The sequence below is a fragment of the Manis javanica genome, chromosome 8, assembly GCF_040802235.1.
Source record: "Manis javanica isolate MJ-LG chromosome 8, MJ_LKY, whole genome shotgun sequence".
Classification (NCBI taxonomy): Eukaryota; Metazoa; Chordata; class Mammalia; order Pholidota; family Manidae; genus Manis; species Manis javanica.
The window spans coordinates 12399084-12421169 of NC_133163.1; the positions used below are offsets into that span (position 1 = coordinate 12399084).

Sequence of the window (22086 nt, forward strand, 5' to 3'; positions counted from 1 at the left end):
CACTTGTTAAGTTCCATTAAGGAAAAGAACCCACAGCAACCTGTTAATAGAAATTACCACTTGTGGCCACATTCTGCCTTATATCTACAGTGAGGTCTTGGGGGGAAATGTCTGGCTCTTCCCATCAGAAGATAATTGTACTTTGTTCTCTTAGAATGTTTAGGCCCAAGACAACCTCCTCACACTCCATAAGGTCATTATTTTATGTATTTTATTTGTATTTCATTTATATTTATATTTATTTGTATTATATCCACAGAGTTATTATTTTATCCGTCCCTCACCTGTCACGTGGCTTTGCCTGTGCCCTGTGAATGAGTGGGTTCGCTTCCTCTCTCCCAGTAACTTAGAGCTTTTGCTACAGAGGAGAGAAAGCTGAGAGAGGGAGCTGCACTCATGAGGCACCCCTCCCCAGCAGCCCCCCTCCTACCTCATCCCTGCCCATTACCTCTTTTGAGACCTGTGTGCAAGAGCGTTTCATGTCGACTCTCCGTGGCTTAAGGCTTTTGCTTCCTGTGAAGGAAGGTTCAGGGAAGTGGGGGATGCTTCATGTCTGTTTCCCCCCATCCTCTGGGCTGCCTGCATCACCAGCAGGGGTCTCTCTGGCCTGTTGACCTGCTCCAATCTTTCTCATGAGCCTCCTTGGAAGCCCACCGGAAGAAGCTTGCAGGTGAGTGCAGACTCCCCTTTGAAAGGTGCCTCATCAGTTCTAGACTCTGCCAGCACATACTAGGCCTTCACAGGTTTTTTGTTTGTTTGACTTTATCGAATTCTTGCTTGTGTGTGTCAACCTCTTGCATGGGGAGACTGTTCTGGGGTGACACTCCCCTTGAGATGGCTTATTCTCCTGGGTCCAGGTTGGTTGTTGATCTTATTACCTTAGTTCTCTGATGAGCTTAAAGAAAGTGATGACTTTGTGCTTTTTTAAATCTGTTTTGTTGTTTCCTCTTGTTGGGTTGCATCTTTCTGCATCTAAGGCAAAATCAGAAGTCTTGTAATTGACTTTTTATGGCAATCTTAAGTTTCTCAAATTTGCTAAATTCTTCTCAGAATTCCAGTACTGTTTCTGTATATTCTTTGGATTTTCTGAGTAGTAGTATTTTTCTAAGAAGATAATTTTGTTTCTTCCTTAACATGTTCAGCAAACCTCAGCCTGTTATACCTTTTTCTGTTACAGTGTCCAGGACTTTGTTGCACAGAGAGAAAGATAGTGAGTGTCTTAGTCCATTTGGGCTATTACGATAAAATACCATAGATTGAGTGGCTTATAAACAACAGAAATATCTTTCTCACAGTTCTGGGATGAGTAGCCCAAGACCAGGGTGCCAGCATGGTGAGCTTCTGGTGAAGGCCCACTTCTGGGCTGCAGACTGCCAACTTCTCGCTGTGTCCTCACATGGTGGGAGGGGACAAGGGGTCTCTCTGGAGTCTCTTTTATAGGGGCATTTGTGAGAGCTCCACCCTCACGACCTAAATCACCTCCTGAAAGCCTCACCTCCTGACACCATCACTTCGGGCATTAGTTTTCAAGACATGAATTTTGGGGGAACACACACATTCAGACCATAGCAGTGGGCTTCCTTCTTCTTTCTTTTTTTTTAACTAAGGAATCATTGATATATAATCTTATGCTCAGGTTTCACATGTGCAACATTGTGGTTATTACATTCCCCCTATTATCAAGTCCCCCCCCACATACCGCATTACAGTCACTGTCCATCAGTGTAGTAAGACGCTGTAGAGTCACTGCTTGTCTTTTCTGTGCTATACTGCCTTCCCTGTGCCCCCCTGCATTATGTGTGCTAATCATAATACCCCTTTTTCCCCTTATCCCATCCTTCCCAGTCCCTTTCCCTTTGGTAACTGTTAGTCCATGCTTGGGTTCTGTGATTCTGCTGCTGTTTTGCTCCTTCAGGTTTTGCTTTGTTCTTATACTCCACGGATGAGTGAAGTCATTTGGTACTTGTCTTTCTCTGCCTGGCTTATTTCACTGAGCATAACACCCTCTAGCTCCTTCCTTGTTCTTTTAAAAGAATATTGTAAACATTCAGCATCACATATTATCCTTCCCATAGCTTTTTTTAAAACCCTTTTTCATTAAAAAGAAATTCTCTCCCTTTTTAGTTTAAAAGGTTTTTAGCTTTGGGTTTTAAATTAAGTATTTCTTCTACATCTATTGAACTTATGTATAGAATTTTTCCCTTTAACTTTTAATTTAATGTTGTGAATTATATTATGGATTTAATGTTGAACCACCCATGAAGTCTTGTAATAAACCTATTTTGGTCATTGTGTATGATCTATTTCCATACATTTCTGAATTCAGTTTGCTAATATTTAGGATTTTAACATCTATTTTCTTGAATGAGATTTGCCTGTAATTTTCTCTTTTTCATATAGTCCTTGTATGATTTTATCAACAAGATTATAACAATGTCATAAGTGAAATTTTTATTTTCTGGAACAGTTTTGTTTAAGATTGGAATTTTCTGTTTTCTTGAACATTTGATTTTTTAAATTAGTTAAAAATTTTTTTATAGCCTAGGACTGGGCCATTTATTATGCTCAGTGTTTTATAAAGATGTGCTTATAGAGAACATAATCTCCTATTGCTGAGTGCCATGTAAAGATTTATTTGTTAGACTGATCTTGTTGCTAGTGATTGTCCAATAATCTGTATCTTTACTGGGTTTTTTTCTTCCTAATTACCAGTTACTGAGAGTTATGTTAAGATTTCCTGTGTGACACTGGATTTGTCAATTTTGCCTTATGTATTTTGAGATTCTTATCAGGGTCTTATTACTTAAGTTTAGAATTTCTCATCTTCCTGATTAGTTACACAGTGTTTGGTGACTTTTTAGCTTTTTTTGCATTCATTCATTTTTTTTGTTGTAGTAAACATAAAACTTACCATTTTTAAGTGTACAGTTAAGTATGTTTGCATTATTGTGCAGCCATCATCAACCTCCCATCTTCAGAACTTTCTCATCTTCTCTGTGCCCATTCACACTACCTCCCCATTCCCTAGCCCCAGCAACCTTCTGTCTCTATGAATTTGATTGCTCTAGGTGCCTCGCATAAGTGGAATATGTCTGTCCTTTTGTGAATGACTTATTTCACTTAACATAATGTCCTCAAAGTTCATCTATGTTGTAGCACATGAAAGGATTCCCTTCCTTTTTAAGGCTGAGTAATATTCTATTGCATGTGCTACACACATACTTTTACATATAGATGAATATACTGCATTTCACTTATCCATTCTTCTGTTGATGGATATTTGGTTTGCTTCCATCTTTTGGCTGTTGTGAATAATGCTGCTTTGAACACAGATATACAAATATTCCTTAGAGTTCCTGCTTTTAATTCTTTGGGTATATATCCAGAATTGCTGGGTAATATGGTAATTCCATGTTTAATATTTTGAGGAACCTCCATACCATTTTACACAGCAACTGCACCATTTTACATTCCCACCAAAAGTGCACGTGGGTTCCAGTTTCTCCACATGCTGGCCAACTCTTATTATTTTCTGTTTAATTTTTTTTATTGTAGCCATCCTAATGGAGGCAAGGTGACATCTCATTATGGTTTTGAGTTCCACTTTTCCCTAAGTGTTAGAGATGTTCAGCATCTTTTCATGTACTTATTGGCCATTTTATATCTTCTTAAGAGAAATGTCTATTCAAGTCGTTGGCCCGTTTTTCAAATCAGACCTTTGTTTGTTGTTGAGTTATAGTGTTTGGAGTTTTGGGGGCCATACAGGGAAATGTAAAGTTGGTAAGTGAGAGAGAAGCCATATTGTTTGAAAAGGTTAGCTTTTTACTTCTTTGCAGATTTATGCCCTGTGACTTCTATGCCCAGCATTTGTCTCGAGGTATCTTTACCACCTGGAGGAATTATGATACTCGGTAAATTCGATATGAGGCACGAAAGAAGAAAAGCTACAGATGTAGCATATGGAAGGAAACATGGGAGGATTGATTATTTCTTTGACATATCTTCTTGTAGAGTACCTTAAGTATGTATAGGCTTTAAACTACTAACTAATTTGCACACACATATTAACATAATAGGAATACGGTGACATAAACAAAGCAAATCTATAATTACCATCCATCTCCAGTGAAGCCAAGAAAACCATTTAGGCACCCTAGGCATTTGTGAAAATTTGTCTGTGATATGATGGATATTGTCCAACTGTACTTGAACAGTCTGAGAGAAATCAGACAAATTAAAGCAGCCCATTTCTGGGATCTGTTCACATCCCATATGTTCTTTTAACCGTAGATAGTCTATAGTCATAAGATTTTGGAGTGCTACACCTTGCACCCCTCCCAACTCCTAGTTGAGTTCCAACAGTACAAATCCAGTCAAATTCGTTGTCTCATATGCACATGCGTTGGCCCATTTTTCAAATCAGACCTTTGTTTGTTGTTGAGTTATAGTGTTTGGAGTTTTGGGGGGAGCTCTCTTATCTATATAGTTGTTCTAGCCTTCTTTGGGTAATATTTGCCTGATATATTATTTCAATCCTTTTACTTCTACCTGCCTGTGTTTCCCTCATAAATGCCACATACGGATTTTGTGTTTTAGCCAAACTAACAATTTCTGTCTTTTAATTGGAGAGTTTAGTCCTATCACATTCAATGTTTTTTATTAATATATTTGAATTCATTCAGTCTCCCATGGTACTTTCTATTTGTCCTATGTTTTCTGTGTTCCCTTTTTTATCTCTCTTCTTGCTCTGCCCTATTTTGAGGTTCTTTTTTCTCCTCATTCATTTTTTTTCTTTCTTTCACTGGTTTGGGACTTTTGTATTCTGGTTGGAGTTTTTTTGCTTGTTTTTTAGTGTTAAACAAGACTTTTACATCATACACAAGACTTTTACTTAAGGTCTAAAATAATTGATATTTTTATCCCTGTCCCACTGCATATGTAACCATGACCTCTAGGTGTCTGGTCTGCCTCCACTCTTTATATTTCTCAGGATGGGTCCCTATGTCACTCAAGATCTCTGAAGACATATTTCAACTGGTGAAGTGGCTCCCTTGAAGCCGTTCTTGGCTTACTGTGAAGAGAAGCACTTTCTTCTCCTCCATGTAGAGTGGCATGGAGATGAGAAGTGGAATGCACAGCACACCATTACTATAGCCTTCTTTAAACTCATAAACTTGTCTATCTTAAATGAGAAGGCTTTCTTTTAGAATACTACTCTGGCTGTGATGTAGACAATGAATTAGAGGCTAACAATTACAAATGCACTTCAATAAATTAGAATGCTTTTGCAGGCCAAATATTTTGGTGTTCCAGTCTAAGGTTTTAATAGTAGAAATGGAGACAAATGGATGGATTTGAGAGAGATTTGGGAAATAAACACAACAGCACAATGGAGCCAGAGCGGTTTCCATGACTTTGCCCCAGTGCCTGGCTCGTTGCCCTGTACACCCGTCTGTGCTTGTCTTCTGTTTGCTGCATCCAGCTAACATCTTATCTCTGGATTGTATCTGAGGTTCCCATATTGTGCTTAAGAAGACAAGTACCAGAGGTAGATTCTTGGTGATGGATCAGTCCATGTAGAAATGGCAAATGGTAGCTTTGGGTCTCAAAAGAGAGTTTGAGAAATAAGAATCAGAAACTAATAACAAGGATTCTGGGTCATAGTGGCCAAAAACCTTATAGAATCGCAACAACAGGTTTAGGTACCACCTGCCATAAGATGTTGGTTAGTGAATCAACATCCTTTCCACAGTGGCAATTGATTAAATATCCACAGATTAAAAAAACTATCTGCTTGATAACAGGGGAAGTATGGTCATTTCACAAATGCTCAAGTATTGAGAGGAAACTTCTCTCATTTCATTACAAGATCGATTGTTCTTAAGAATCTTCACAAAATCCTAAAAGTAATAACTTAATGTTAATATTCATACTAAATTGCCCAGAATGAAAGCACTGTCAACATTTACATAATGTTTCAAAATTTTTAGCAAAGGTATTCATTAATTCAGTGCATATTTATTGGGTGCCTATCAGATGGCAAGTATTATTCTAGGACTGGAAATATAGTTGTAAGTAAGATAGATAAGGTCCTTATCTGCATGGAGAGGACATTCTAATACAGATAGGTGATAAATAGGTAAACAGAAAACAAAATAATTTTAGATCTAATATATGCTATGAAGAAAGTAAATATGGTGACAGAGGGAGTGAGAAGGATAAACAAAGAGCTGAGAACAAAGAACAAAGAGTCAAGGGAGGAAATTCCCAGGCAAAGGAGCTTGCAAGTACAAATGCAATGAGGCGAGAAAAAATTCAGGTTTGAGGCAGGCATGGATGGTGCATAGAGTGTTATATGATGGACAGGTCAGCAAGGTGGTAGGCAAGTGCCAAATCATATAAGGTATCGTAGGCTGCATGAATCTAAATTTTATTCTTGGTTCCAGGGGAAGCCATTGGCGAGTTTTATGTAGGAGAGTAAAATAATTTATATTTTTGAAGGATCAATCTGCTGTGAAAACTATGAGAAGGAGAGTAGCAGTTACCAGGCCCGTAGAAAGATATTGAAGTAAAACAGGTGAGAGAAGAAGATGGCTGAAGCAGGTGAACTTGGGAGAGAAGACAGGATTCGATGAGGGATTGCTCCCTGGGGGTGTGAACAAGAGTGATCAAGAATGACCTGCGCTTTGGGGTTGCAGCTAGGTGGACAAGCTGTGATTTTCTGAGAAGATGAGGGACTATTAAGTATTAAGTTTGAGGAACCCAAGTGAAGATATGAAGTTGGCAGTCGGATGGATGGAAGAATTCGTAGCTTAGAAGTCAGAGTGGGAGCTCTGCGCTTGGCCGTCGTTCAGGTTTGGTGGGTATATGTAGAGAAGAAAAGACCTGGGCACTCCAGGAAGACAGATCAGGCAGACAAGGAGGCCCAGCCGAGAAGGCCGAGAGGAGGCAGCCGGTGAGACAGGGAAACGTGTAAACCAGGAGGCAGGTGTTTGGGAAATTATGGAATGGACAACTGTGCATGCTGCTGAGAGACCAAGGAAGTGACCTTTGGGCAATGTGGCGACATTCCAGGCTGTAGTGACTTTGATTAAAGCCATTTCATTGCTGTGGGGTGGGATGGGGAAGCTGTAGCATGAGTAGGGGGTTCACTGTGATGACATTAGTCTTTTTGCAGGGTTCCCCCCACTCAGGTATTCCTCTCCACCTCAGGAACTCACTGACTCCTGTTTTATGCCTGTCCTTCATTGTCTACACCTCCTTCCCTCCTCCTTTAAAAGCTTCCCTCTCCCAGAACAGTAGAGCTTGATTACCCCCAAGAGCAAACCTAAACCCTTGGGTATATGAGGCTCATTTACTTCTCCAGGGATGAAAGAAACAGGGAGACAGCTTCAGTACTTAAGATGGCTACCTGGCCGTTGGTCATTGACATTAGATGCAAACAGGTTCGTTTTTTTTTTTAATCAATAACTTTATTTTTTAGAGAAGTTTTAGATTCACAGCAAAATTGAGCCAAAAGTACAGAGTTCCTGTACACCCACTGTCTCACACACTGCCTCCCCTGCTATCCACATTCCCCTCCAGAATGGTACATTTGAACCTACATTGACACATTATTACCCAAAGTTTACATTAGGGTTCACCTCGGTAATGTACATTCTCTGGGTTTTGACACGTGTGTAAGGACATGAATCCAATAGTTTCACTGCCCTGAAAATCCTCTGTGCTCTGCCCATTCACCCCTCCCTCCCCACTAACCCCAGCAATCACTGCTTTCTTTAACCTCTCCATAGTTTTATCTTTTCCAGAATTTTGTGTAGTTGGAATCCTACAATATATAGCTTTTTCAGACTGGCTTCTTTCACTTAGTAAAATGCAGTTAAGTTTCCCTCATGTCTTTTTATGGCTTGATAGCTCCTGTCGTTTTAGTCTGAATACCATCCGTTGTCTGGATGTACTACAGTTTATTTATCCATTCACCCACTGAAGGACATCTTGGTTACTTCCAAGGTTTTGGCAATTATGAATAAAACTGCTATAAACATCCTCGTTAGATTTTTATGTGGATTTAAGGTTTTCAAATCACTTGGATAAATACCAAGAAGTGGGATGGCCAGACTGTACATTAAGAGAATGTTTATTTCGTAAGAAACTGCCAAACTGTCTTCCAAAGTGGCTGCACCATTTTGCATTCCCACCAGCAATGAATGAAAGTTCCTGTTGCTCCACATCCTCACAGGCATTGGGTGGTATTAGTGTTTTGGGCTTTTGCCATTCTAGTAAAGGTGTAATGGTATCTCATTGATGTTTTAATTTGCATTTATTTACCTGTGACCTATGTGGAGCATCTTTTCATATGTTTATTTGCCATCTCTGTATCTTCTTCTTTGTTTTAACTTCATGAACCTGCGTGTCATCCCTGCACAGCAGCCATGCTAATCTTCTCTGTATATCATTCCAGTTTTAGTATATGTGCTGCCAAAGTGAGCGCCCTGTACCTTCTTCAGTGAGGTATCTGTGCAGATCTTTTGCCCATTTTTTTTCATCAGGTTTGTTTACTTATTGAATTTTGAAAGTTCTTTGTATTGTATGGGTTCAGAATACATCACCCCCAAATAGGCTACTTTGGCTTAAGTATTATTTTCAGGTAATTGAGAAGAGGCAGATACAGGAAAAAAAAATCTCTGCTGTTCCCACTCTACCAGGAAAGGCAGGCTGATTCTTGATCACCAGAGACTCTTCTCAGCCAGACACTGAGCAGAATCTACTTAACAAACCTCACTGAACAACCCTTATCCTCCATTAGTTTCCCCCTACATTGACGCCACCACAGTTCGCCTTTCCTCGGAGCCTGAGTTCTTCTTCCTTTGCGTTGCCACTTCTCCAGAAATATACTGTCTTTGTTAAATTTTTTTATGAGCCCCAGGTTCTAACCACCCCTTTGAGTTGCTCACCACTGAGGTTTCTCCTGCATGTTAGTAAAACTCTATTTGTTTTTCTCTTTTGTCAGTTTAATTTCCAGGGCCCCAGGTGGAGAGGAGGATAGAGCAAAAAGAGGTTTCTTTTCTCCCCTACAGTTTATTTTGGTAACAGCCCTTTATCAGATACGTCTTTTGCAAATAGTCTCTTTCTCGTCCTTGGCTCATCTTCTAAATATACTGCCAGTGTCATCCACAGACCAGAAATTTTTAATTTTAATAAAATATGGTGTGGATAAAATTGCAACATTTCCAGAATCTCTTGCTTGGCTTTAGTGCATCTCCATATCGATAGGTGTTTCCAAGGGGTGGAGAGTAGTAGTCCATTTCCCTATCAGAAGGTAATTACAAGGGGGGAGCAGGCCATATCTGGGCTACAGAGGTGGGGTGGGGCCCTTTTTTTTTCTGCAGCCAGGTCGTGAGAGACAGGAGTGAGCAGAAGTGGACGACTGCTTGTAAGCAATAAACATGTTTCTCCCACTTTATTTCTTCCTTTGACTGATTTCGGTTTCAAAAGTATTTTGCCCCAGGCTGGGAGAATAGTTTCCCCCAGGAGTTATATATGGCTGACCAGTTTTTTACTTTCATGGTTTGTACCTGTGGTGCTTTATCTAAAAAGTTATCACTGTACCCTAGATCATTTGGTTTTCTCCTGTTATCTCCTAGAAGTTTTATAATTTTGATTTTAAAGTCTATAATCCATTTTGAGTCAATTTTTGTGAAGGGTGTAAGGTGTGGGTCTAAATTTGCTTCTTTGCATGTGGATATCCTAAATTAAGTTTTAAAAAGTAGATATTTTTCCTTGATTACAAAGTGCATGCTCAATGTGGAAATTTCTTAAAAAATAGATAAATAGGAGAAATTTGAAATCATGACTGTTAACGCTTTGATGAATTGTCAATTAGTCCTTTCTAATATGCATCTAACATTTTTTACCTTGCTTCTTTCATCTGGACATTATAACGTGACCACTTTCCTTGTATTATCAAAAACTCTTTGCAAATACAATTTTAATTGTCTCATTTGGTCTAAGTAGATCATGTCTTACCATTTACTTAATTTCTCTATTGCTGGCATTTCTCATTTCTAACTTCTATCACACTCCTGCGATGAACATTTTTGCTCAGAAAGCCTTTTTCTCCCCTGCGTTTCAAGTTATTTCTTTAGGATAGAGCCCCATCAGTAGGCTTATGGAGTCGCAGGGTAGGGGATTTGGATAATGCTAAGCTCTTAATACATAATGTCAGTTTGCTTTCTGGGATGCTTGTACCAATTTACAATCCCATCAGTGAGGAATAAATGTATCTCTCCACTCAAGTTTTACCATTCCTGTACAGTGAGCGTTGTTTACAAATCTTTGCTTATTTGATAGGTGAAAAATCATACACAGTTGCTGTAGTTACATTTCACCGTTTACTTGTGAGGTTGAACAAATGGCAGTCAAATGTCCATTTGGTCCATTTGTTAGCTATTGGTGGTATATTTTATTTGTAAATTTATGTTCATAAATTTGCCATATAAGCCACTGTCTTAGCCAAATTGCTAGATGTTTGTTGGTTTGTTATTTTTAGGAAAACTGGAACAGCTTACATAAGAAAGATATTGCAACATAACACTCCTGAAGGATTTTTGTCCTCGGTTATTGCAGAAATTATAAACCCTTTTGGAGTAGAAGAAGTGAATGAGAGCTCTTGTTTGTATAGTTCCCTTTCCATTCATCATGCTGGGAATTTCTCCTATAGGCTTACTCTTCAATTACAAAGTAAGTGTAATAATATAATACATCTTTGATGGCTAGAAAAAAATGAAAAATTATCTTTTAGGAAGACTGTTCATGCTTAGTTATATAAAGTAGACTTCAAAAATTTAGTCCAATGGCAATCTAAAGAAGTCTACATATGCTTGGGCTCCTGGAGGAACTTATTAGTTCTAACATAATAAAACCTAACTATAATTTAATTGATATTTCATCAATAGTAGCACATATCATTTATTCCTATGATGTTATTTTATCTTAAGCAGTATTCGGAAGTGGGAGCAAAAGGAAGTTTGTACATTTTTATATAAAAATAGAATTTTATTTTAAATAGTAAAATAATTTTGAATCACTGTTAGGTAGGATATTTTTATTTCAAAGGATTATATGATAGATACATAGCAAAAGTCAGTATTATTTATTGTAAGGATTTGGGTTTTACTCTGGATAATTGGGAAGCCATTGGAGGATTCTGAGCAGAAAGTGACTTGATTGGACTTATTTTTTAACAAGATCACTTTGGTTCCTGTGTTGAGCACAGACTGGGCAGGTGGTAATAGGGGCAAGAAGGAAAGCAGAAAAATCAGTTAGGCAATTGCGACAATCAGGTGAGAGATTGGGATGCCTGTTACTCATTCAAGTGGAGAAATTAGGTGAATATTTAGAAAGACAAATTTGGAGTTCAGGAAAAACACCTGGACTGGAGAAATCAATCTGAGCAGTCAGTATATGTATGATGGTTAATGCTATGAAACCAGATGAGGTCACCTGGCAACTGGGTGTAAATACAGAGAGGGAAAGGCCTGCCGTCCAATCCCTGGCATTTCAACGAGTGGTCAGGGAGACGGGAAAGAATCAGGAAGGAGTCTGGACGGTCTTCTCGGAGAAGAACTCAGAGAGAGTGTACCTGAGAAGCCGGTGAAGAAGGTGTTTCCACGGGGGCCTGCTCCTTACCGAGATGCTCAGATAGGTCAGGTCAGTCAGTAAAGGAACTGGCCAGTGGATCTGTGTGGAACCTTGAAAAAAGCTGCTGTTGGGTGGAGTGTAGACAAGTCTTAATTGGATTCGGTTCAACAAATTATGAAAGGAGAGGAACTGAAAAACACTGAATACAGGCAACTCTTCCAAAAGAGTTTCACTGTAAAGGTGAAGAAATTATGTGGCAGTTCACCTTACTATTAGATAAATAATTTAATAATAAATAATAATTTACTAAATAAATTCTTAGATAAATAATTCTAAAATAACAGAGGGGTCATAGGAAAGGAATCTTATTGTTTGTTTTTAAGGGAGCAATTAGAGTGCATGTACATAATAACGAGAATTAAGAGGTTCTCTTCTTACTTCTTCTATTTATTTTTTTCAGAATGAGTACCGTAATTGTTCGTTATGTTTCAGGACCTTATCAAAAACATTTGATAATGACGCCCTCCCTCTCCTTGAAACCGCCTTCTTCGGGCTTCCCTCGAACTCTTCCGTCATTTCTTCTTTGTCTCCTTTGTGGAATCTTTTTTTCCCTTCCCTTTCCTCACACGAAGGTGTTCATTATGGTCCTGCCCCCGAGTCTTTTTCTCCTAAACCTTCACACTCTCCCTAAACAATCAATTATTCATCCATTCAGCAATATTTATGTAATAGGCAGACTGTTCGCCTCTGGGGAAACAAAGTGTAATGGCTTACATTATTGTTGCCCTGTAGAATCGCAATGAAGACCCTAGGATATTAAGGCCCTTGCAGTTCTCTGGTAAAGAAATCAGCTTTCTTAAAATTACTTAGCCCTACGTGGGATTTTTTTTCCCTGCCGAGAATTTTATAGAATTCGTGTCATATAGGTTTGTGCTTGACATATTCGTGAGACGCTTTCTACAAAATCATTCAAATTATAACCTGAAATCTGGCAAATGTGTTCTCTGGTTAAGACCAGAGTATAAAAACTCACATAGTATATTTATCAGTTATGTCTACCAGTGTTCTTGGAAACATGGGCTGTTTTATTTATAGCAAATCATTCCTGTTTTAGCTCCAGGTATTATTTCTTTATTTGAAGATTCGGATATAGAGAAGACTGTGGTGATTCCTGGTTACAGCAGCTTCCTCATCACAAGCATTATAGACGCTAACAATGCTTTAGCTATTGCTACCATGCCTGGGAGAGTACCTGACAAAATGACCTTTCTGAAAGACTCCTGGTTCTTATACAACTTTGGGCAAAGGAATGGACGAACATGGAATATATACGCAAGACCGTGTAATTACTATTTTCAGCAACATGATGACTCACTCTCCCTTAATGTCCTGAAATACATTGATCTGGGGAAATCCCATGCTTTTAAAGTAAAGGTCATACATAATACAAAAGGCAAGTTTGTTTGTTTTTTATTGGGAAACATTGAAAGGAGATGTTACTGCCTTTCTTGAATTTGAAATATGGTATTTGATATTTCCTTTATCTTCGGTTTACATAATACTCTTATAATGACATACTACTAATAACAGCATTAGCTTCTAATTATTGAGCACTTATTATGTGCAAGGCTCTGTATTAAATTATTTTTATATACTTTTAATTTAGTGTTTATAACCCTTAAAGTCTAGATTACAAATCTCATTTTACAAATGGGAACAATGAGATTAAGTTACCAGCCCCAGTTTACACTGGATTTTGGGTAAGATTTTTTTCTGTCCTCCAAAAAGAAAACCTTTTAATTACCTTGGTATTGTTATAATTATTTCAAGTATTCATTTTAAACCAACAAATGGCTCTTAAATAGAATTCTATGCTTTCCTCATTTTTCCAGGTATTTATTTACTACAAAAGTAATACAACACTTATTAAAGACGATGGAGAAATGGCACACTGGAAAAAAGTTTTCTTCGTAGGTAACTGAGCTTGAAAAAGAGGAAGGAAAGATGGAAGGAAGGGAAGGAAAGAGAAGAAAATCCTGTCACCAGAAATGAAGAGGGAACTTAAAGCCAAAGAAATAAGCTAATATGTGACTCCCTGAAGGATGCGAGGCCCAGATATAGTCCCCATTCAGGCAGTGGGATGGGTTTTAGTGCTCAAGCATTTGCAGAAGATACTTTGTGGTAGGAAGTTAGAACTGAGGCCATTTAGTACAGCTGGACGGTCAAATAGTGAAGAGGAGATTAGGAAAACTCTGCCCACCAACCAAAGAAGGAGCTCGGGGGATTACCATTTCCATGGGACACAAAGTGAGGAAAAAGAATCTTCTATAAAAAATCCAAACTCTAAGACTATGTAATACCCAGAGACTATGTACCAGATGCAGGAATCCCAAGATGATAAATAATTCTAACAACTGGGCCCCAGTTTAAGTAAGCACAAAACCACCCAGATAACATGGACTTTCATGGAAAAAAATCAATCCCCATTGAACATGAATTGAGGAAAAGAATTGTTGAAGTATGTTTGGAAATGACCCAATGTAAGAGTCAATATGCATAGGGAACAGAAAAATTTCATCTCCAAGAACTTGTGATAATAAAAAAATCAGAAGGACACTATGAAATATACTTAAAACTCCTGAAGATATTAAAGAAGATATATGAATCACAATGAAAGAACAAAACACTGTTTTTTTAAAAGACTTATTTGAAAAACAGAAACAAATACAATTTATATAAAAGAAAATGATAGACTTTGAAAAGTAATTGGAGAACGTCTATTTCTATTTCCAACAATATTGGGGCTAAATATTCTGGAAAAACTTCTGAAATCCTTAGAATCCCTTCTCATTGATTATGTGACTAATTGTCCATATTTCCTTCAAGTAATTTTATGGTTTTACTTTCATGGTTTTAATTTTCCATCTAATTCTTTGATCCAGATTTTATTTTGGTGTTGATCTAGATTTTATTGTAGGTGGTTGTTAGTTGTTCCAACAACACTTATGTAAGAGTCCTTTCTTAACTAATTTCAAAATACAACTTTATCTTAGGACAGATTACCTATTATTTTAACCATTTCTGAATTTTAAAATTCTGTTCCTTTGTTATCCCTTTATATTCCAGCACAAACCCCAGCACAAATCCATGAACATGGATTTCTTTCCATTTATTTGTGTCTTCTCAATTTCCTTCACTGACATCTCATACTTTTCTCATGTAGTGATCTTTCACCTCCTTGGTTACATTTATTCCTAGGTATATTTTTTAATGCTTTTATAAATGGGATTATTTCCTTCATTTCTCTTTCAGATAGTTCTGTGATTTTTTCTTAATTTCCCTTTCTATTCACTAGAAATGTATAGAAATGCAACTGATTTTTGAATTTTGATTTTGTATCCTGTAATTTTACTGAACTTGGTTATTCTAACAATTTTGGGTGGGGTCTTTAGGTTTCCTATTTATAAGATCATGTCATCTACAAACAAGCAGTTTTACAAAAATTGCTACAAAAAAGCAATTTTACTTCCCCCTTTCTGATTTGAATGCCTCTTACTTCTTTTTCTTGCCTAATTGCTCTGGGTAGGACTTCCATACTATATTCATTGGAAGTGGCAAGAGTGGTTATCCTTGTCTTGTTCCTAATCCTAGAGAAAAAGTTTTAAGATTTGAGTGTGTTGAGTATGTTACCTATGCATTTGTCATATGTGGCCTTTACGGTGTGAAGGACATTCTTTCTATACCTAATTTGTTGAGAGTCTTTATCATGAATAGATGTTGAATTCTGTTAAGCACTTTTTTTGCATCTACTGAGATGATCAATGATTCCTACCCTTCATTCTATTAATGTGGTATATTGCATTAGAGACCTGAGTAGCTAAAGCAATCTTGAGAAAGAACAAAGTTGGAGACATTACACTTACTGATTCAAACTATATTACCAAGTTATATAGTATTAATACTGTATTAATCAAAACATTACGGTGCTGGCATAAAAACAGACACATAGAACAATGGAACAGAATAGGGAGACCAAATGAACTCATGCATATGTAGTCCACTGATCCTTGACAATAGTGCCAAAACACAATGGGGAAAGGATAGTATCTGCAATAAATGGTGTTGGGAAAGCTGGATAACCACATACAAAACGATGAAACTGAACCCCTATTTTTACCACTTACAAAAAACAACTCAAAATGGATTAAAGACTTAAATGTGAGACCTGAAACCATAAAACTAGGAGAAAACATAGGGGGAAAGCTCTTTAATATTTGCCTTAGCAATATTATTAGAATGACACCAAAATTAAAGTCAACAAAAGCAAAAGGAAATAAATGAGACTATGTCAAATTAAAAAGCTAGTACTCAGCAAAGGAAACAATCAACAAAATGAAAAGGTAACCTATGGAATGGGAGAAAATATTTGCAAACCATGTATCTGATAAGTTAGTACCTAAAATATATAAGGGAATTCATCAAACTCAATAGAAAATAATAATAATAATCCAATTTTAAAATGGGCAAAGGACCTGAATAGACATTTTTCCCAAGAAGACATACAGATGGCCAACAGGCAAATGAAAACATGTTCAACATCACTAATTATCAGGGAAATGTAAATCAAAACCGTAATGAAATATCTCCTCACACCTGTTAGAATGGCTATTATCAAAAAGGCAAGAGATAACAAGAGCTGGCAAGGATGCGGAGAAAAGGGAACCCTAGTGCACTGTTGGTAGGAATGTAAATTGATTTGGCCTCTATGGAAAACAGTATGGAAGTTTCTCAAAAAACTAAAAATGGAACTACCACATTATCCAGCAATCTCACTTCTGTGTATGTATCGGAAGGAAATAAAATCAGTATCTCAGAGAGATATCTGTAATCCTGTGTTCACTGCAGCATTACTCACAATAGCCAAGATGTGGAAACAATCTAAGTGTCCATAGGTGGATAAATGGATAAAGAAAACATGGTATATATGTGCAATGGAATATTATTCAACCATAAAAGGAGGAAATTCTGCCATTTATAGCAACATGGATGAACCTGGAAGACTTGCTGAGTGAAATAAGTCAGACAAAGAAAGGCAAATACTGCATAATCTCACTCATCTTAATAAAAAAAGTCTGACTCACAGAAATAGAGAATAGAATGCTGGTTTCCAGGGCTGGTGGGGAGGGGAAATATGCAGATATTGGTCAAGGGTACAAACTTACAGCATGGAGACTATAGTTAATAATACTATATTGTATACTTGAAATAATGTAACAGTAAATCCTAAGTGCTCTCACCACACACATAAACACACACAAAGGGTAACTGTGAGGTAGTAGAAGTGTTATTGTGGTAATCATTTCAAAATATATACATATATCAAATCATCCCATTATATACTTAAATATATATAACTTTATTTGTAAGTTATGCCTCAATAAAGTTGGAGGGGAAAATATGGAATCTCAGCACCCACCTCAGATCTGCTAAGTCAGATCTTCTGAACAGAATACCCAGTTCTTTATGAAGCACTAGCCAGATAATTGTGGTTTCAGGGTAACTACTGCAGAAGACCCTTCATGCAAATCCTTTACTGCTACTCAGTCCTGACTTACTGATTAGTGAAGATTGCTGTTTGATTATGTGACATTTCAAATCTCTTTTTCCATTAAATTTCTCAGTGTGGAGAGATTGCAAACAGATGGCCTGCAGACAGAAACTGTCCTGAGGACAGACTATGCTAACTGCCTAGGAGTTTTTTCTTGGCAACAATTGACTGACAGTTCTTTAAGTCGAGCATGTAGTTTTCAGTTGCTTTACTGAGTTATTCAACTCAGTGTAACTAGTATTTTCCAGGTGATTTTTATGTGTATTTGAGAACTTGGCTGAGGAATGAGGAGAGAAATATTCCTGTAAGAAGATAGAAGAAAAGATTTGTGAAGTGTTCGTAATAGATTCTGTAGATGTTCTAGAATCCTTGATTAGCCAGTCATTATTAAATTGTTTAATATTTTCATGAATTAATATTAACTGTTGGCCTTGTTTCCAAAGGTATTCGAACACTTGAAATTCCATTACTGAAAGTAATTGTTGGAAACCCGAATTTGTTGGAAGTTAAAGCTGAAGGGTCTTTTGATGATACTGATAGTTATCAAGTGGAAATTTCTGCAGCTAGCAAAGTTTTACGTCACGTAAGATTTTCTTTAATTACCAAAAAATCTATTACTATAGAAAATTTAGAATACAAGAAAAAGAAGGGAAAATTACACATAATCTTACTTATAAAGGATGACTGAGCAATTTTTAAATTTTGGGTATTACAGAAATTGCAGTGTGGCAGTGCCAAATAGAGGTTGAAGAGTGAGATTTGGAGAACGCTGCCTGGTTTACGTCTCATTTCTGGCAGTGCCCGTGAACTTGGGAGAGTTAACTTTACTGTGTCTAAGTTTCTTCATCAGTAAAATGGAGATGACAATGAGAATACCTATCTCATAGGGAGGCTTTGAGAATTAATTGTGATAATTCAAATAGGGCATCTCAAACAATGTCTGGCACTTAGGAAATGCTCAATCACTGTGAATTTACAGTATTTTCCTATAGCTGGAGAACATCATATATACTCTTTTGAAAATTTGCTCCTTCCACTTAACTGTATGGTTTAATCCTTTTGAGTCAATAGTTATTTTTCTACATATTCTAATTTTTTTTTTATCGTAGAGACTTTCTGATATAGACAAAAGTAGAATTTCCCATACACCTACTACTCAAATTAAACAGTAGTGTTAACACTCTGCTATTCTTGTTTTATCATACCTATCTGATATTTTTGTTTGTTTATAATCTGACATTTTAAAGTGAATAGTAAACATCATGCCATTTCATTCCATGTATGCTCCAATATCCATCCCTAAAAAAAGTATGTCTATTATCTCATACAACCACAGCACCATTATCATGCCTAAAGCCTTTTAAAGTAATTTTTGGGATCCTATAAAAACCAGCCCATAATCAAATTTCCCAAGTTTTTTATACTTGGTTTGTTTGAATTTGAATTCAAACAAGACTCACTCATTATGTGGTTGTTTTCTCTAAGTCTCTTTTAATCAGGGGCAGATACTGCTCCATTTTCTCCTCCTGAATTGTAGAAATGGGGCCAGTCATGTTAGAGAATGTCCAACATTCTGGGCTTTGCTGTTTGCTTCCTCGTCTCTTATTTAACTTGTGCCTCCCCCCACTTCTCATATTTCCTTTAATAGTAGAACCCTGCTTGGATTCTGATTCAATGTATTTTGGCAAAATTTCACTGAAAACATCATTTTACTAGTTACCAAGTATAGAGATAGGGGCAAAACAACCAGTTCCAGGGTCTACGACATCACTATAATTATCAGTGTTTCTGCTTTTTTTTTTAAGTTCCAAAAATATTTTAAAATTTCAAAAATTTATCTAATTTTGTCAAATGTTTAATATTGTTCAAGGTTCAAATACATGTGTTTTGCATGAATTTTTACTGAAAATATATCTTTGTGAAACGCAGTGATTGCTAAGTGAATAACTTCTCAGAGTGTACACTAATCGACGTTAGTTTATTCCTGTCGTCAGAATGAATATCCAGGTGGAAACCTCAGCAGTCTGAGTTGGATGGTGTTTGTTTCATAAGAACTTCTTGATCCCTGCTCATTTCCAGTGCTGCCTACAACCAATAGACTGGAATGTATTCTGTCTGGAAAAGAACATGCTTTCTGTTACGATTTATTCTCAAACAGATCTTTGTGGTCAAACTTATTACTCCACTTCTATTTTCAATCACTCTCTCTTTTTTTTCTTTCTGTACTCTTTAGTTGGTTTATGTATTAGTTTGCTAGGGCTGCTGGAACAGAATACCACAGACTGAGTGGCTTAAACAACAGAAATTTATTTTCTCATAGTTTTAGAGGCTTGAAGTCTGAGACCAAGGTGTCAGCAGGACTGGTTTCTTCCGAGGCCTCCCTCCTTGGCTTATAGATGTCCATCTTCTGCCTGTTTCTTCACTCCCACTTCCCTCTGCGTATGTCTGTTCAAATCTCCTCTGTTATAAGGACACCGATCATACTGAATTGGGTCTGCCCTCCTGACTTAAATTAAGTCATGAGGTCCACCCTTCTAACTTAATTAAGTTTTCAAAGGCCCTATCTCTAATACAGTCACATTTTGAGTTACTGGGGCTTAGGACATCCACAAATGAAGTTTGCGTGGACACAGTTCAGCCTAGAACATTTAAATAACCTTCATTTATTTGGCTATTCCTAGGGTTCAACTTCGCTGGCATTAATTGTCTGGGGAGCATCAACTGAGTGCTTTGTTACAACAATCGTGCCAACATTGAAAAGCAGCTGTAGTTATCTCAAATCTATGCACCACATTCCTAGTAAAATTATCCCACTGGAAGACTGGATTAGCGGCATTCACAAAGACAGGCAGGGTTTTAATCTGATCAAAACATTGCCGGTAAGCAATGAAGGAGATTGTTTTAAGGGTACCAGTGATGTATTACTTTTGTGTAGTTGGCTGGCCATTTAATCTTTGAATTTCTTTCCTGAGATGCTTAAACACTTCAGTTATTCTTCAATCTTTGTCATTTTGAGGATTACTTATTTCTAAATGTAAAAACTTTCTGAAGTAATGATTTTTCTTGGTAACTTATTCTCATTATTATTAATACCATTTCAAGTTATATTATGGTGGCATACTCTTGGGCTTTTGTGATATGTACCATTATTTGCCATTATGTTGGCCTGTCCTGAGCTGATATATCTTACTGGTCTCATTTTAATGAGGTAACAATTTTAACTTTTGCCTTGTCAGAATCTGTGGGTTTTTAAAAATATAAATTATTGTTCTTTGCTAACTAATTCATTACTTATAACTCGTGACAAAAAGGAAATAGCCAAACTTGAAGAGTTATTTACTAAATATGTCACTATGGCTCTTTATAAGGTGTTAAAACTTTATTGCATTTAGTTTATAGCAGCTATTTTAGGTGCTAATTTTTTTTCACTTACTAAAGTTCCAAGTTGCAGTACCAGGGGTTGAGGTTGTTAGAATTCCAAATAATAAGAGATAGTGAGTGTAAAGAGAATAAAAATTTACTTAAATACCTGGAGCTAAAAATGAAATACTTGCTTTAAACGCTTTCCTGGGAAATTAAGATATTTAAATTAAGACTTAATAAATAATATACATTTTCTTTGTTTAATTACTTACAGGTAAACTACAGGCCTCCATCCAATATGGGAATTGCTATTCCACTCACAGAAAATTTTTACCATGCAGATCCCAGCAAACCCATTCCAAGAAATTTATTTCACAAGTCAAAGGTAAGTAATTTTCTACAAATTATGTAGTATTTATTTGAATTCAAGAAATCATTCCATAAAATTACAGAGGGACCTAGCTGCAGGGATGAGATGGGAAGTGCATTCTGCACAGTATCCCAGCTGCCCTAATAGCCAGCACTTACTATTATTTTCCCTGTTTCTCCTTCTATTGTTGTACTCCCCCCGCCCCTCCTTTTACTGCTACTTCTCCAATCAGGATATGATTTTGGAACCTACATCTAAAGAAGTCTAAAGGGACCCTTTCTGTGCTGACCTCGTCCTGGCTCCCCATTGGATTTCAGAGGGAACTGGAGGGATGAGAGCATCTTTTCTCAAATGAAGGGAGGCCCCAGGCCCCTCTCTTGCCTCTAGTCCTGTGGAAGAAATGGTGTCCAAAAGGAGAGAAGAACGTTTGCTCCAAAACAGGCACATTTAAAACTGCAGAACTCTAGTTTTGCCTAGAAAATAACCCCAGCCCAGCAGCCCTCTGACCCTCTAGAGGGAACACAGGGAGACCATTAGATTCGGATGAGGAGTACATTATGGGGCGACTTCCCAAGGAAACCTCATAGACGCGTGTGAATCTCTCTCCAGGGAAACACGTCTAACTGCCTGTATTCAAACAGACATGGGCATCGATTCATGTACATGCACACATGCATGAAAACATATAGTGGTTGCTTCAGTTGTTCAGAACTCTCCATTGTCTTCTCATCTCAGAGTAAAAGCCAGATGCTTACATGGTTAATAAGGTTCTCCATGATTTGGCTTCTCTTCATCTGACCTGATCTCCTCCAGGTCAATCTGCTTTGGCCACATTGGCCTTCTTACTATTTTTTAAAAATATGCCAGACATATTTCCACTTCAGGGCTTTTGTAGCTGCAAAAAGTTCCTCTCTGTCAAATGCTCTTCTGCCAGATGTCACATGACTCACTGCATCACTATCAACTATCACTGTGAGGCCTGCCTTCACCCCTCTATTTACTACTTGAACCCCCCACCTCCATTGTTACCCATACCCTGTTACCCTTCACTGCCTTATTCTGCTTCACCACATTCATTACAATTATATGATTTTTATCCAGTTGA

At 37.3% G+C, this 22086-nt stretch overlaps 1 protein-coding gene and 1 non-coding gene across 5 annotated transcripts in view; one reads left to right on the forward strand and one right to left on the reverse strand.

Annotated features, from left to right (window-relative positions):
• CATSPERB (cation channel sperm associated auxiliary subunit beta) overlaps positions 1-22086 on the forward strand; it is a 119111-nt gene that overhangs the window by 78655 nt on the left and 18370 nt on the right. For 3 of the 4 annotated variants that reach the window (XR_012133716.1, XM_073241965.1, XM_073241966.1), the window contains 5 exons: positions 10550-10740; positions 12755-13093; positions 17692-17831; positions 19930-20127; positions 20886-20996. Coding sequence is in view for 3 of the 4 variants with exons in the window: in XM_073241965.1 (XP_073098066.1) it covers positions 10550-10740; positions 12755-13093; positions 17692-17831; positions 19930-20127; positions 20886-20996 (979 nt within the window). In the remaining variant the exon portion in view is untranslated. The remainder of the gene's footprint in view (positions 1-10549; positions 10741-12754; positions 13094-17691; positions 17832-19929; positions 20128-20885; positions 20997-22086) is intronic. The other variant, XM_073241967.1, reaches the window with a different exon arrangement.
• On the reverse strand, positions 8383-8491 carry LOC118967180 (U6 spliceosomal RNA). Its single transcript, XR_005054074.1, has one exon. It is a non-coding gene; the product is annotated as a U6 spliceosomal RNA (small nuclear RNA).